Source organism: Musca vetustissima, unplaced genomic scaffold (assembly GCF_032173495.1).
Source record: "Musca vetustissima isolate MV318-11 ecotype Yass unplaced genomic scaffold, APGP_CSIRO_Mvet_v1 utg28967, whole genome shotgun sequence".
In the NCBI taxonomy this organism is placed as follows: Eukaryota; Metazoa; Arthropoda; class Insecta; order Diptera; family Muscidae; genus Musca; species Musca vetustissima.
Genome location: NW_026881305.1, coordinates 864532 through 880078, shown reverse-complemented (window position 1 = coordinate 880078; position 15547 = coordinate 864532). Strand labels below are relative to the sequence as shown.

Sequence of the window (15547 nt, the reverse complement as noted above, 5' to 3'; positions counted from 1 at the left end):
GGAAATCGCAGTTTTTCTTTCTAAATTTAGACCTCTTTAAGCGCTGACATTTCCATCAAATTATTAAGCAAGTAACGGGTAGTTTTATTCCGTTACTTGCCTGAATAATCACAATTGCCTAATTTGGAGCAGGAGAGAGAAAGAAATTTACCTCAAGATTTACAAAATTTTCTCTCAAGTAGTTAACCGAATAATAAGACAAGGTTTACGTTACTTGTTGGAATAACCACGCGGTCTAAATACCACACGTTACGTTTTCTACTAATTTGCCTCAATCCGCTAGAAAGAAGGGAGAACGAAAGTCCTAATCTCAGCATTTCTTTTGTTCCATTTTTTCGAAGTTTTATATTTCCCAAAAAAGCTCCCCTATCCTCATTCTCAGTTACGCATTATAAGCCCCAATATTACGCATACGTAACATACGTTTACGTTCACGATTAATTTTAATTTTAGCTATACGTATTGATTCAGGCAGGGCCGCTGATGTGGCCGATGATGACGACGATGATGTCGAAGGATGATGATAACCACTAATCATGGTAAAACGGCTAGTGGTTCGATGTGCCGGCTGTTCAAAATCGCCATTTTCATTATCCTCCAAATCCGGATACATGCTGATATTATCCAAACTATCGATATCGATGTCGCCAGCCTCATTCCGTACATAGGTTAGCTGATGGAATGGTGTGGCCAAAAGTTTTTGCGTTGATTTGCGTAACGATTTACGGGTGGTCGAATGGCTGGTGGAAGTGCTGGGGCTGTTGGAAGTGCTGGGGATAATGCTGGAGCTACCCGTGCTGATGCTGCTACTGGCTGTGGCTAAGGTTGGCATGGCTGTCATTAAACTACTAGTGGTTGAGCTTAAAGTATTGGCTGTTATTTCGGTTAGTGGTGTTTCCAAATCGCTAAATGTATTAAGGCTTTGTGAACTACGATGTGGATGTGTGATGGCGCCCAACTCGCTGCTTGGGGTTGTTGTTGTTGTGGAGGTCGTCGTTGTTGTTGTCGTAATAAGACCATTTTCTATTCTTATTTTTTCCTGCAATGCCAATTTATCCTTATGATGTTGCATGGCATTGTGTGGATGTCGGGACAGAGTGTGCCGGTGCCTGCTTACTTTGTGTTGCCCCTCGCTAATGGGTACAGTCCTGGTGGCATAAATATAATCAGTCATCATAGAATTCGTTGAGGGCATATCACTTAGGTGTTTTGTGGCCATTGTGGTGAGGTTAAGATGTTCTTCTTCCTCAGCATCATCATCATCATCGTCCTCCTCATTTTGATCTTCAGGGTCGTCTTCCAAAGCAGTTCCTCCTCCACTGCTGCTGTTGGAATCCTCCTCACTTTGACTTAGGCTACTTGTGGAATTATTAATCTCTGGGGCCCCGGATCCGGCCAACTGCAATTTAAATTTATTATTTAGTTCATCCTCCTGTCGCTGCTTTTGTTGTTGGTTTTCGCTAACCCTTGAGGTATCTTCGGCAGATTTTCCATGATTGGCCATAGAAAAGGCCATTGTTGTTGTTGTTGTAGTTGCTGTTGTGGAATATGGCAGTGGCTTACTTATATCATAATTTAAAGGCAATGGAGATGAGGCTTGAGCTGTATCCACCAGCTTCTTGGCATCCTGATAACTTACAGAGCTAAGGGTATAATCTGCCACCGGGACCTCTTCCACATCGCCCAATGTTGTGGCCATGGACGAGGGATACCATGTCTCCCAGCTGGGTAGACTGGCTGAGGTTGGTTTCACTGGGAGGAAATCTTTGGCCATGCTGCTTAGTTCCGCCTCGGGTTGGGTCCAGGTGCTGCTGCTGCTGAAATCTGTGGTAAGATAGGCGGCATCATCCTCTTCTCCAACCTCAGCCTCCGTGGTTGGGGTACTGGGATGTTCGGGCGTTTTGTGGAAGCCATCGTGCTTGTGGTGTTGCGACTTTCTTCGGCGGCCCTTGTGTTTATGGCCCTGGGAGGTACTGAGATGATTTGCCGTGGTTGTTGTTGTTGTGGTGGTTGTCGAGGTTTTGCTGGAGTCTGTCGACCAAATTTCGGCTTCGTAGTGAGTGGGTATATCAGCCAGTGGCGTGGAAGCAATTGTGGTGGTAGTGCTGCTGCTGGGAGGCTTTGTGGCTTTAGTTGTTGTTGTAGACATTTGTGTAGTTGTTGTTGTGGCTGTTGGTGTGGTTGTTGTTGTTGTTGTAGAGGGACTAGTACGCATCCGACTGTGATGCGCTCGGGATTTTTGCTTCTGCTCATAATGATGATGTCTACGTGAATCGTTGTTGCTGCCGCTGCTGCTATGATGATGCCTAGCCGCCTGGTGATGATGATGCTGTTGCTGCTGCTGTTGCTTATCCTGCTGATCCTTAGACTGAGGTTGAGAGTGGTTATGATGTTTACCGCTATGATTATTATTATTATGATGTACGACGCCATATTGGCCTAATTCTATATTATTTTGTTGCCTAGAACTACTTAAGTAAGTGCTATTTTTGGAATCTCCACCACCGGCACCAGACATCTGTTGCAGACGCTGATGTTGGCGTTTACGGGGGCCCACAGAGCCACCGCCTCCTCCTCCACCACTGCTATGAAGCTTTGATTTTTTGCCATGATTACGATGGCGATTGGGTCTACCGCCACCACTACCCCGACCCAAATGGCCCATACCACTGCCACCCAGATGATCCTCAGAGGCCGATGGGCCCTTCTTCTCCGCTGAGGAGGATGCTCTTTGCTGCTGCTGTTGGAAAAATTGATTATGCTGATGGAAAAATTGATCAGTTGGTATTTTCGTAAACATATAACAGGCATCGTTGACGACTTTCTTCGGGCCAACGGCTCTACCTCGTTGCGTGAAGCCGATACGTCGTCGCTGATCGATTGCGGAGCGAAATACGAAATAACCGTGTAGTATGGCTTCGTTGAAATAGCAGGTATCTTGGAGTTCTTTCTGTAAATAAAAAATAAATAAGAAAATAAATATTGGGAAGAAGAAGAATAAAAGGAGATGTGAAAAAAAAATTCAATAAAAAAAATTCTTTCAAATATTTGTGAAACCCTCCAGAACCAAACATGTGCCGTTAATGATGACATTGATGATTATGATGATGGTTGTGGTGAGAAATGGAGCAATGCCAGACACAGTCTTCCAAAAACCCAATAAACCTTTACAAAATCCAAACAAAAAATCCAGAAAGAGAACACTTACAGAAGTGTAGCTTCTTCCGAACCATATTCCCATGCCATTAAAAGTGGTCTACCCTGGTGCGCCTGCGTGACATTAAACATGCCCTCGATGTTTATTTATAAAACACTTGTCTTTATTTTTTATTTTCTGTGTGTGTTTTTGGTTTACATAAGCAACTCTTCTTAATATCCCAACCCTGCCCCCAACCCCCTTCCGCAACCGCACTACCCTCCTTTACTTTCCGTACAAAAAAATTCTGTTACAATTTTTCAAGTGGAACAGAAATCAATAAAATTTACACACAAGACTATAAAAAATGTTGGGGAGGGGGCAGTAATAAAAGAAGGGGAGAGGGGAAGGTGAGGGGGGAATTAAAAACCAAAAGAATAGGGAGTGGAAGTTCGGATGATTGAATTTCAAAAAAAAAAAAATCAATGCAGGAACAAATCAATAAATGTTCACACTTAATGAAACGTTCATCGATATTTAAGGAGGGTGGGGAGGTGAGAGGGTAGGAGGAGGTTAAAAGGGCAAGGTTGAAGTTCAAAATCTTGAGTAAAAAAAACAATACAGAAGTAAAAAGGGAAAAAAAATAATAAAAAACACTGAACAAAATTTTGGACATTTAATGAATGGGGAGTTTTCACATAGGAGGAGTAGGAGAAGTGGGAGGACTATCTAGCCTTTTTTCTCTTCCGCCATCCTTATTTTTCCTAAGACAGCCTTCCCGTTTAAATCAGTCCTTATTGTTACAGACTTTTCGTAATCTCTATAATTTAAAACAATTGGGCTATCATGGACCAGCAGCCTTCGGTACCCTTCTGCATGGCAAACCCTTCAAAGAAAATCTCACACTGCCTTTGTTGTTGGGTGTGTGTGCGGTTTTTTAAGAGATTAGGGCAATGGCATGACAAGCTATTGTTTTGTTGCTATTATTTGCAATATTTTCTTCTCGGATAAAAGTTTTATAAAAGGGTATAAGGGTGGGTGGAGGCTTGGTCTTCAATTTCATCACCAAAGAAAAAATAAAGGATCTTTTGTTTTCTATTTGGAAGATTTTTAATATTTTTCCGCAACAGCGAAAATCTGTGGGAGGAGGAGGAATTTGAGGTTAAAAATGAAAGATGAGGTTTCAAGTGCTTCATTGAATTTGAAAATTTATGACATGATTTAGCAGGTCATAAAATAGGTTATTTAAGGTCAGGCCATAATGTTACGATTTTAAACGTTTTTTGGGATCACTGGTTAAAGAAAATGTAATTATGGCGCCCAATTGTTAACATTTTCGAAGAATCTGAAATTTCGAAGAAATCTGATATTTGTCCATGGAATTGAATTAGGATTTCGGTATATATTTTCATAAATGGCGCCCAATTGTTTTATATATTTTTTTATATATACTTGGCGCCCAATCGTTAACACTTTTGATATGTTTGATAAAGGGTATAAGGGTGGGGGAGGCTTGGTCTTCAATTTCATCGTCGAAGAAACAAAAACGGATATTTTGTTTTTGATTTTTTTTTCGCATCAGCGAAAATCTGTGGAAGGAGTAATTTGAGGTTAAAAATGAAAGATGAGGGGTTAAGTGCTCCGTTGAATTTGAACATTTATTACACAGATTTATGGCATTGCTTTAACCTATAACCTATTTTATGACCTGCTAAATCTATTCATAATATTTCAAATTCAATGAAACACTTGACCCCTCATCTTAAAATTTTAACCTCAAATTACTACTCCCACTCACTCTCACTGATGCGGAAAAAATATCAAAAACCGTCGAAAACAAATATCCTTTTTTTCTTCGACGATAAAATTGAAGACCAACCCTCCAATTACCCGTATAGCCTTTATCAAAGTCTTATCAGAAATTTGGGGTCACTGGTTAAAGAAAATGTAATTATGGCGCCCAATGGTTAAAATTGTTTATGGGTTAAAAGAAATCTTATATTCCTTTACGGAATTGAATTAGGATTTTGGTATATATTTTCGAAATGGCGCCCAATTGTTATGTGTAGAGACGATTTAGTCAAAGTAAATGTAATTATGGCGCCCAATGTTTAAAAATTTTTTAATGTTTTGAAGGAATCTGACATTTTTCCATGAAATTGCATTAGGTATTTGGTATACATTTTAAGAAATGAGGGCCAATTGTTTTATATAAAGACGATTTTGATAAAGAACATTTAATTATGGCGCCCAACCGATAAGATTTTTTATGGATTCGAAGAATGCTGATATCAGTCTGTGAAATTAGATCAGGATTTTGGTATATATTCTCGCAAATGTGATAATGGCGCCCAATTGTTTTGCATATAAGTAGTTTTAGAATCATTCGTTTCAGAAGAGGTTCGAATGAATCTGATATTCTTCTGTTGATTTTTATGGTTTTGGTATGGCGATCATTGTAATTTCGTATGATAATGGCGCCCAATTGTTTTGTATACAGGTGATTTTTGGAATCAATCTTTATAGAAGTTGTAATTATGGCGCCCAATCGTTAGCATTTTTATAGGTTCGAAGAAATCTAATATTTGTTCTTTTAATTGTAAGGTTTTGCACATGTGATAATTCTTTGGATATAGGTGATTTTAGCCTAAAGGAGTTTTAATTGTGTTGACCAATCGTTTTCAGTTTTTTTATGACATCGAAGAAATCTGAACTCCATAAAATAAATTTGAACATAGGCGACTTTGGGATCAATCGTTAGAAAAGATGTAATTATGGCGCCCAATTGTTTTATATTTCCCTTGGAATATCAAGTTTTTGATATATATTTTCGCAAATATGACAATGGCGCCCAATTGTTTTGTTTGTTTTATATCTTCGAAGATATCTGATATTCCTACGATTACGATTGAATTAAGTTTTTGGTATATATTTTCGCAGCTATGATTATGGAGACAACTTATTTTATACGTTAGGTGATTTTGGGATCAATCGTTATATAATATGTAATTATGGCGCCCAATCGATAACAATTTTGTAAACGTTCAAAGACAACGGATATTCTACTGGTGAATTTGAATGTTATTGGTATATATTTGTGCAAAATTTTATATTGGCATATAGAAACCTCAAAAAGTCTTCTATATGTTAAAGACGTGTACGTGATATTCTGTATATAGAAGACCTTGAGAAGTCATCTGTCTGTAGTTTTTTGGGGTATAGAAGACCTTGTGTATAGAAGTCCACTATATATAATGGACTCTCAGAAGGTATTCTGCATTTATAAATCCTTAGTCTTCTACATTTATGATACCTTCAGAAGGTCTTCTGCCTTTAGGTGATCTTCAGTGGTGTTTTTGTATTCAGAAGACCTTTGTAAGTGCTTCTGTCTTCAGAAGACCTTCAGAATGTCTTCTGTATTAAGAATACCGTTTAAGAGGTCTTCTACTTATAGATAAAAAATTGAGATGAAGTCTGTCTCTAGAACACATTGTCTATAGAAAACCTTGAATATAGAAGTCCTCTAGGTCTATAAGGGATTTTCAGAGGGATAATGGCGCCCAATTGTTTTGTGTATGGTCATATGATTGTTTTTTTAGGGATTTGAGAAAATTAATGTACTTTAATAATTCTCGAAAAAGATGGAGGAACTTTCAGGGTCATCAGGACTCTACTCTAACCAGCAGAATGATTAAATTTTTTGCTTAATAGAATAGTGGGAATATGGTATTCTTTGAATTTATGTTTTAGGATGTAAGGAGCTGAATCCCTAACTTGTAATTATAGCTCCAATCGAAAGAATACAAAAAATGGCGCCCAATTGTTATAATTTATTTTCTGTACTCTATAGAATGAAAGGTCGATTTTACAAGAAATAGAAGAAATGGCGCCCAATTGTTATAATTTATTTCCTGTACTCTATAGAATAACAGTTTTATTTTCATCCAAAAAAGTTGTAAATTGGTATTTTTGATTTCCATTGGTTTGAAAATCTCCCTGCCAAAAGCTATCAATATTATGCAGGTCCCACAGCAAAGGTTCCCTCAAATATATTATTTTTAAAAAAATATATTTCCTAATCCAGGGATTTTTTAAAGAAAATGTTCATTTGGGCTCATTAAGGCAGGATTGGGTATTTAATATTTATTTTCCAAAAACTTACCATTCCAACTAGTTTCCAATGATCGTTGAAACACAGGTACCTTTGTGTTTCCTTTGCATACAGGGCTATTTTGAAATTGTTGTTCACAAAATCCGGGCGGCCGACTATTGTTATATTTTCTGGAAAGAAAAAAATGGAAAGATTTTATTAAATTAAAAAATATATACTGACAAAAAATATATAAAACAAATAAAATTATATTCAGAACCCCCTGAAAGGACCGATTCGAAGGCCCTTGGGACCTTTATATAATAATACAAATGTATCTATAATTCAGATGAAATTATATTCAAGATCCCTGAAAGGACCTTTGAAGAGACCTTTGTTATGCTAAAAGCATTCAGACAAAAGAAAACACTTTAGAGATTTTTGATATAGAAGTTTTTATTATACCTGGAAGGAAAACTTTGAACAAGTTTTTTTTTAAATGTTTTCAGGAAAGATTTTCAAGGACATTTTCGAATTTTCGAAGGTTGTATCCATATTGATAACATTTATTTCAATGGATTTTGGTCTTACGGAATTTTGTATTTAAAGGACATTTCGTTAATTTAAGGGCTTCTGAAAGATTTTTTTGCCTCTTTATTACAAATCAGGAAGAAGGAGACAAAGGTGCGGATCTATATTTTACCTTTTAACTCTCTCTGTCTCTCTCTCACTCCAGTAATATTACAAATCATATAAATGAAATGGCCTGCCTGTTGGAAACGTATCAAGTGATATCAGAAATCGGTCTACACCGAATAACCCTGTTTAAATATGCATTTTGAAAGATGAGGTTTTAAATAAATTTTCTTTTGTATTTAAAAGGTCCTGATAAAAAATCATAATAAAATATGCATTCTGAAGGACCTTCGATCCCAGAAGGGTCCTCTTTTTGCGTAAGTAGGAAAGTTTTCAAATTTTTATTAGGCTTTAAAGGTCCTGATGAATTTTTGGTATATAAAAAATCTCTTCAAATAAGATAAAAATCGTATTACTGATCTTCGATCTGAAGAAATCTTTTGAAATCTCTTCTATATATAGACGTCTCTTGAAAGGGCCTGAGAGATTCGTATGTTTTATTAGAAAATACTTCGTTAAATGTTTACCCCATAAAGGTTCTGGCGAGTTTTTTCGGTATATAAAAGGCTTTTCCAAGTGGCAGTGATATAAGGTATGCATTTAGAAAGCCATACCCCCCCCCCCCCCTATTTAAACGTGTTCCGTATAGATATGTTTTCGAAGGTGTATGTTCTGAGGGCTAATATTCTCTATATAAAAAAGTCTTATCTATATAGGGGACACTTTAAAACCCATTAATTTCAGAGTCTTCTGTGTATAACGAGTATTTAAAGTATTTAAAAATTACCTTTAATCAATAACAAACCCTTTTCCCTCCCTTTCAGATCCTCTTTAAAATTATTTACAATATTGTCGTTCCTCAGAAAAAAACCCTCTGTTCTTCTTCTTCTTCTTCTTAAACTACTACTTAAATTTTACACGGCCATTTACAAATTAAATTGAACACTTTCAAATATGCAAATGCCATTGCAATTAATGTCATAATCACAAGAGACCAAATTGGAATGGCCATCGATACAAAAAGGGATCTGCATCGACACGATGGGATGGCATGGAGGATGTAGATTGGCTGTGGCGGGCTTTTGGAATGCAATTTGCCTAGACAAGATGTGAGGTGAGCATCGGTAATTAAATTGTAAAATGTAAATGATTACTAAATGGACATGTGGTCACAGAAGAAATTTTCGAACAGCGACAATTGACAAAGGAGGTGGATAGCAGGGGCGTAGGCTTGAGAGACTTTACAAATCGATATTTTTTAAGGAAAATATTTTGTTAATAATTGAAAAATATATATTAATTGGAATAGGAACCCCTTTTAGAAATGTATAATTTCTTAGAACTTTCTCTCTCCCCCCTGTAACACCTCCCACGCCCCTGCTTATTGCTTGAAAATAATAGAAATACAAGAAAAAACCTCCACCTCTTGAGTTCCACAGATTTGTTTTTCTTCCAGTCAAAAAACCTGATACTCTTGTAATACATTCAAGTAGCCAATGACAACAACAACAATATAAATATTTAAAAACAAAACCAACAACAACAGCACCACCATGAGCAACTACAATTTAATTTGGCTTTCAATAGTTTATTGATCTCAAAGATCAATGGTGGTGTAAAACGATGCCATCTTCATGACGATGACGATGGCCAAGTCAAAAAATGAAATCCCCACCATTGAAGAGTATGGAAGACAGCTTCTTGTGTTTACACACACACACACATGTAACTGTGTATAAATTTTGCTAAATGGAAAATAAATATTTGTGTTTTTGAAACTGTAGAAATATGCAAATAAATCAAATCTTCATCATCGTCATCATGATCACGATCATTATCAGGCCTATATTACCACCCATGAATTGTCATGAAAGGCTACCATAAGCCTCATGTGAGTGTGCGAGTGTGTGTCACACTTGTGCGCATGCTCAGTGAAACACTTACACACAACCAACCCGACAATGTTGACGATACTGCTGCTGCTGTTGTTGATGATCGTGATGATGACGACAGGAGCAACAACTTTGTTTTTTAGCATGATCTTGTCATGCTGTTGTTGACTAGACGACGTGATCATTGATAGCTCTGCTGACCATGATCAACACCAACATTCGGATGGCCGACCAGCCAGGCAGCCAGTCAGCCATTGTGTGAGGTTGATTTTAAATAAAAACAAAACAAAACCCATGATAAATAAATAAATAGTAAAGCAATATAGCCGTCTCACATATTTACAATATTTCATATTAAAAGTACATAAATAAATACATACAGACACACACACATATACTACTCATGCACATATGTCAACAACAGCATCAACAATGACAGATTTGACATAAAGATAAAATATAGGAAGAGGCACACGTACACCTGTATATTTCACATGGATACAATGTACATTAGAGAGGGAAGAAAATTTGTAAGAAAAATTATCGAATGAGATATTTTACGATAATAGATGATTTTTGTAATTTATCTAAAAATATATATGCTGGATAAATTATGAAAATCTCAAAATTCAATATGACTTCTATAATTTATTTTAAATAAATTATAGAAGTCCTTTACATGCCATATATCTACAGGAAACTTTGAAGCGACCTTCTACTTATAGACGACTTGGATAGATCCGTAGTAGCCCTCAAAAGGTCTTCTGTCTATTGAAGGATTTACGACACTTTCTGTTTATGGAAGAACCTGAGAGATCGTCTATCTATAGGGAACCTTAATAGGAATTTTGTGTATATAGCAGACCTCTATGTCTAGGACTTTCTGAAGGTATTCTGCCTTTATAAGTCCCTGGTCTTCAGCACCTTACCTTAGAAGGTCTCATCGTAAGGTCTTCTGCCATTTGGAGGCATTCAGAAGGTATTCTGCCTACGGGAGACCTTCAGCAGGTTTTTTGCATATAGCAGATCTTTATAAAGTTTTGTGCCTTCAGGTGACCTTTAGAGGTTCTTCTGCCTTTATGTGACCTTCTGAATGATTGTGTATTACTAATACCACTTGAGATGAAGTCTGTCTAGAACACACATATTTAGAAGACCTTCCTAACTCCTTGATCTTCTGCACCTTACCTTAGAAGGTCTCATCATAAGGTCTTCTGTCATTAGGAGACCTTCAGAAGGTTTTATGCATATAGGAGATCTTTATAAAGTTTTCTGCCTTCAGGTGACCTTTAGAGGTTTTTCTGCCTTTATGTGACCTTCTGAAGTGATTGTGTATTAATAATACCATTTAAGAGGTCTTCTGCAAATAGAAGACATTTAGATGAAGTCTGTCTAGAACACACATATATATAAGACATTTATAAGTCCTTGATCTTCTGCACCTTATAAAGGTCTCACATTCTTCTGGCATTAAGTTCTTCTGCATATTTTTTTTTGCATATAGAATTTTATAAGGTTTTCTAGCCTTTAGGTGACCTTCAGAAGGTCTTTTGCCTTTAGGTGACCTTCTGAAGTGATTGTGTATTAATAATACCATTTAAGGGGTCTTCTTTATATAGAAGACACTGAGATGAATTCTGTCTAGAACACACATATTTAGAAGACCTTTAAAAGTCCTTGATCTTCTGCACCTCATCATAAGGTCTTCTGTCATTAGGAGACCTTCACAATAACTTCTGTCTATAGGAGACCTTCAGAAGGACTTCTGCTTATAGGATACCTTCAGAAGGTCTTCTGCCTTTAGTATATCTTCTGAATGTCTTCTGCATATGGGGACCTTTATAAGGTTTTCTCCCTTCAAATGACTTTCATAGGTACCTGAAGAGGTTATGCCTTCAGAAGGTCTTCTGCTTTTAAAAGACATGAAGATGAAGACTATCTCTAGAACACATTGTCATTGTCCTTCAATATAGAAGTCCTCTAGGTCTATAAAGGACTTTTAGAGGATCTTCTGCCTTTGTAATACCACCATAGATTTTGCTTCTGCCTATAGAAGACATTCAGAAAATTTTCTGACTTTATATGACCTTCAGAAGCTCTTCGGCCTTTGTAAGTCTTTAGATTTGTCTTCTGCATATAGGAGAGCTTCAGAAGCACTTCTGCCTTTATATGACCTTCAGAAAGACTTCAAAAGGTCTTTATATACCCACCACCGTAGTATGGAGGGTATATTAATTGTGTTTTTCGGTTTGTAACTCATCGAAATAATTATTTCCGACCCTATAAGGTATATATATATATATATTCATGATCAGAGCCTGTCTGTTGTAATCGCTCTAGGCTCTAAACGAATTAAGATATATCACCAAAATTTTGCATAGAGTCTGCTTTTGTCTGCAGACAGGTCAAGATCGAAGATGGGCTATAGCGGTCGACGTTCTCATAAAGGGGTACTCCTCGTTTTTCGGTATTTTTTTGGGTTCTTGAGCGCGTTTTTCCACCGAATTCGTTAAAAAAGTGGTACAATGGGTTTTTATAGGGTTCGCCACTGAAAACTATAAATATAGGTTCACTTTTTCTAGTAGGCCCCATACAACGGTACCCCATAAATTTTAGTTTTTGAGAAGTTTTTCGCCTGAATTGGCTGTAATTTCGTACTTTGAGTTGTTATTGGTTAACAAATCTCTCGGGTAGCCCCATAAAAAAGTGGTACAATGGGTTTTTATACTTCGCCACTGAAAACTATTTAGGTATTTTTCTAGGGCCCCATACAACGGTACCCCATAAATTTTAGTTTTTGAGAAGTTTTTCGCCCGAATTGGCTGTAATTTCGTACTTTGAGTTGTTATTGGTTAACAATTATAAATATTCGACAAGGGGTAATTCTAAAACCTACCGATTTTTGGTACTTTTAATATTTAGCGTAAAGGAAGGTATTTTAATACCAAAATGTTAGTTTCGAAATTGAGCTATGTTCGCTAATTCCTACACGATGCAATCAATATTGGTCCCGCTTAAGGTATAGCCTCCAGGGACATACTTATACAAACATTTTTTTTCTGCAATGCCAATTTTCATATTGAACCAGCAGCTTCCACCCTACCTCCCGAAATAAAACTTTGGTACGTTGGTGATCTCATGTAACTGCAGTATTTTGGGGATATTCCACCCTATCATGCTTCGCCAATATCGGTCCACTTTTTGGTATTTTTATGAAAAAGCTCCATTAAAAATTCCTGAAAATTGTATTTGGTCCGAACTTTTGATACCCTCCACCATGACAGGTACTCGAAATGAAAATATATGGAACATACCAAAAAGTGGACCTATACCTATACATTTCTACAATCCGATTTATGTTGTACATTATGGTTTACATAAATCGGTTTGTAGAAATGTCGGTATAGGTCCACTTTTTGGAATGTTCCCGATATTTTGATTTCGAGTACCTGTCATGGTGGAGGTTATCAAAAGTTCGGACCGGCCAAACTTATCGCTTTTTCACTTGTTATACCTTCAGAAGGTCTTCTGTCGATATCAAAACCTCCTAATATTTCAGATTCCATAATAAGGCGTATACTTAATATCAAACCACTTTCAATATTGTAATTAATCATACGCCATATTTGAAATATTTCATAGAATTTAGATTTTTAATTTTTTTATAATATGCGACAAAATTATTTTTTCGACAGAGACTGTCTCACACATACTTTTTCACACTCACTCACACACACATACAAAAATAAAGCTGTCCATGTAAAACAAAAATAAACAAAATACTCAGCGAAAACTTGTCGCACTCTCAGCATGTAACCGAAGTAAATCTTCGTAAATGATGTATTTTTCAATTTGCTCAACAAAAGCAACGAAGTAGCGGAGAAGGAGGAGGAGGAGGAAGAAGAAGAAGAAAATGAAAATCAATAGCCCGTTCCTCTTTTGTTTATCTAAGCATCTGCACGTACTATTGGCTACCACTAATGCTACGATGGTCACTATTGATTTCCTTGGTGGAGTATCGGAGAAGTCTGGGGTTCGGTGGAGCCTGGAATCATTTGTCTTTGTGTCATGTGGTGTTGAGTTGACAATCTTGCAAATTGCTGCTCTTACAAATTGCCCTCCGGCTATGTAGAAAAAATACAGTTGCTGCTGGTCGTGGTGGTGATGTTGTTGCACCAGCTATTGGGTTACCATTACACTAACACACACATACACACTATTGCTTGATTATGCAGCCAGTGATGATGTTAACGTTTTCTTTCTGTTTGTTGTTGGTTTTGTTATAAATGTGCGAATGATGATGTTGTTTACATTTGAATATCACAACGTTTGGTTGTTTTTGTTGTTGTTAGTAAATACAACAAAGCTTAAATGACACAACAACAGCAGCAGAGACAACTGTGTATAATAAGATATTTGGAAAATTCATTCTTGGTTTCGAAGGAATCCTAAACAGCGACGAATTCTAATTCGCTGGAAAATGTGTGGGGTCTTTGTGGAAAATAAATACACTTCACGTCTTGGTGTATATACAATAGAGATGCTCATACGTACCATGTCTTGGCAAGAGAACAGATATACTATCTTTAGAGGATCATCGACATGCAATCGGCATAAAATCGAAAAATATATGGGAGCTATATAGAAATCTGAACCGATTTTCTCGCAACTTAGCATACATAATCCCAGACTTAGTTCAGTGCGCTATTCCAAATTTCGTACAAATCGAAAGATATGTAGGGACTTCGGTACACTATTTACATAAAATCGGTCGAAAATATATATGGGAGCTATATTGAAATCTGAACCGATTTTCACGAAACTTTACACACATCACTCTAGTCTCAATTCAGAACGCTGTGCCCAATTTCGTGGAAATCGAAAGAAATAAAGGGGCTTTTGGGCTCTATTAACATAAAATCCGCCGAAAATATATATGGGAGCTATATCTAAATCTGAATCGATTTCCATGAAACTTAAGACATATCATTCCAGATTAAATTCAGTACCCTTTGCCAAATTTCGTGCAAATCGAAAGAAATGTAGGGGTCATTAACATAAAATCGGGTGAAAATATATATGGGAGCTATATCTAAATCTTAACCGATTTTCACGAAACTTAGCACACATCATTCCACACTCAATTCAGTACGCTGTGCCAAATTGCATGCAAATCGAAAGAGACTTAGGGGCTTTGGTACATTTTTTATATAAAATCGGACGAAAATATATATGGGAGCTATATCGAAATATAAATCGATTTTCACGCAACTTAGCACACATCATTCTACACTTAATACAATACGCTGTGCCAAATTTCGCGCAAATCGAAAGAGATTTAGGGGCTTTGGTACATTATTTACATAAAATCCGACATAAATATGTATGGGAGCTATATCTAAATTTGAACCGATTTTCACGAAACTTAACACACATGATGCCAGACTTCCTTTAGTACGATATGCCAAATTTCGTGTAAATCGAAAGAAATATAGGGGCTGTGGTGTTCTATTAATATAAAATCGGACGAAAATATATATGGGAGCTATATCTAAATATGAACCGATTTTCACGAAACTTAGCACACATCATTCTGGACTTAATTCATTATGATATGCCAATTTTCGTGGACATCGAACTATATATATGGACTTTGGAGCACCATTTACATAAAATCGGGTGAACATATATATTGGAGCTATATCTAAATCTGAACCGATTTTCACGAAACTTAGCATACATTACTCTAGACTCAATTCAGAACGCTATGCCAAATTTCATGCAAATCGAAGG

The 15547-nt window shown here is 36.7% G+C and overlaps 1 protein-coding gene across 1 annotated transcript in view; it reads right to left on the bottom strand.

Annotated features, from left to right (window-relative positions):
- Positions 1-382: 382 nt before the first annotated feature.
- The window catches only part of LOC133327286 (serine-rich adhesin for platelets), a 174349-nt gene continuing 159184 nt past the window's right edge, over positions 383-15547 (bottom strand). Inside the window, exons 4-6 of the mRNA XM_061535841.1 lie at positions 7299-7417; positions 2206-2950; positions 383-2127 (exon numbers count right to left, since the gene is read on the bottom strand). Of these exons, the coding sequence (XP_061391825.1) occupies positions 383-2127; positions 2206-2950; positions 7299-7417 (2609 nt within the window). The remainder of the gene's footprint in view (positions 2128-2205; positions 2951-7298; positions 7418-15547) is intronic.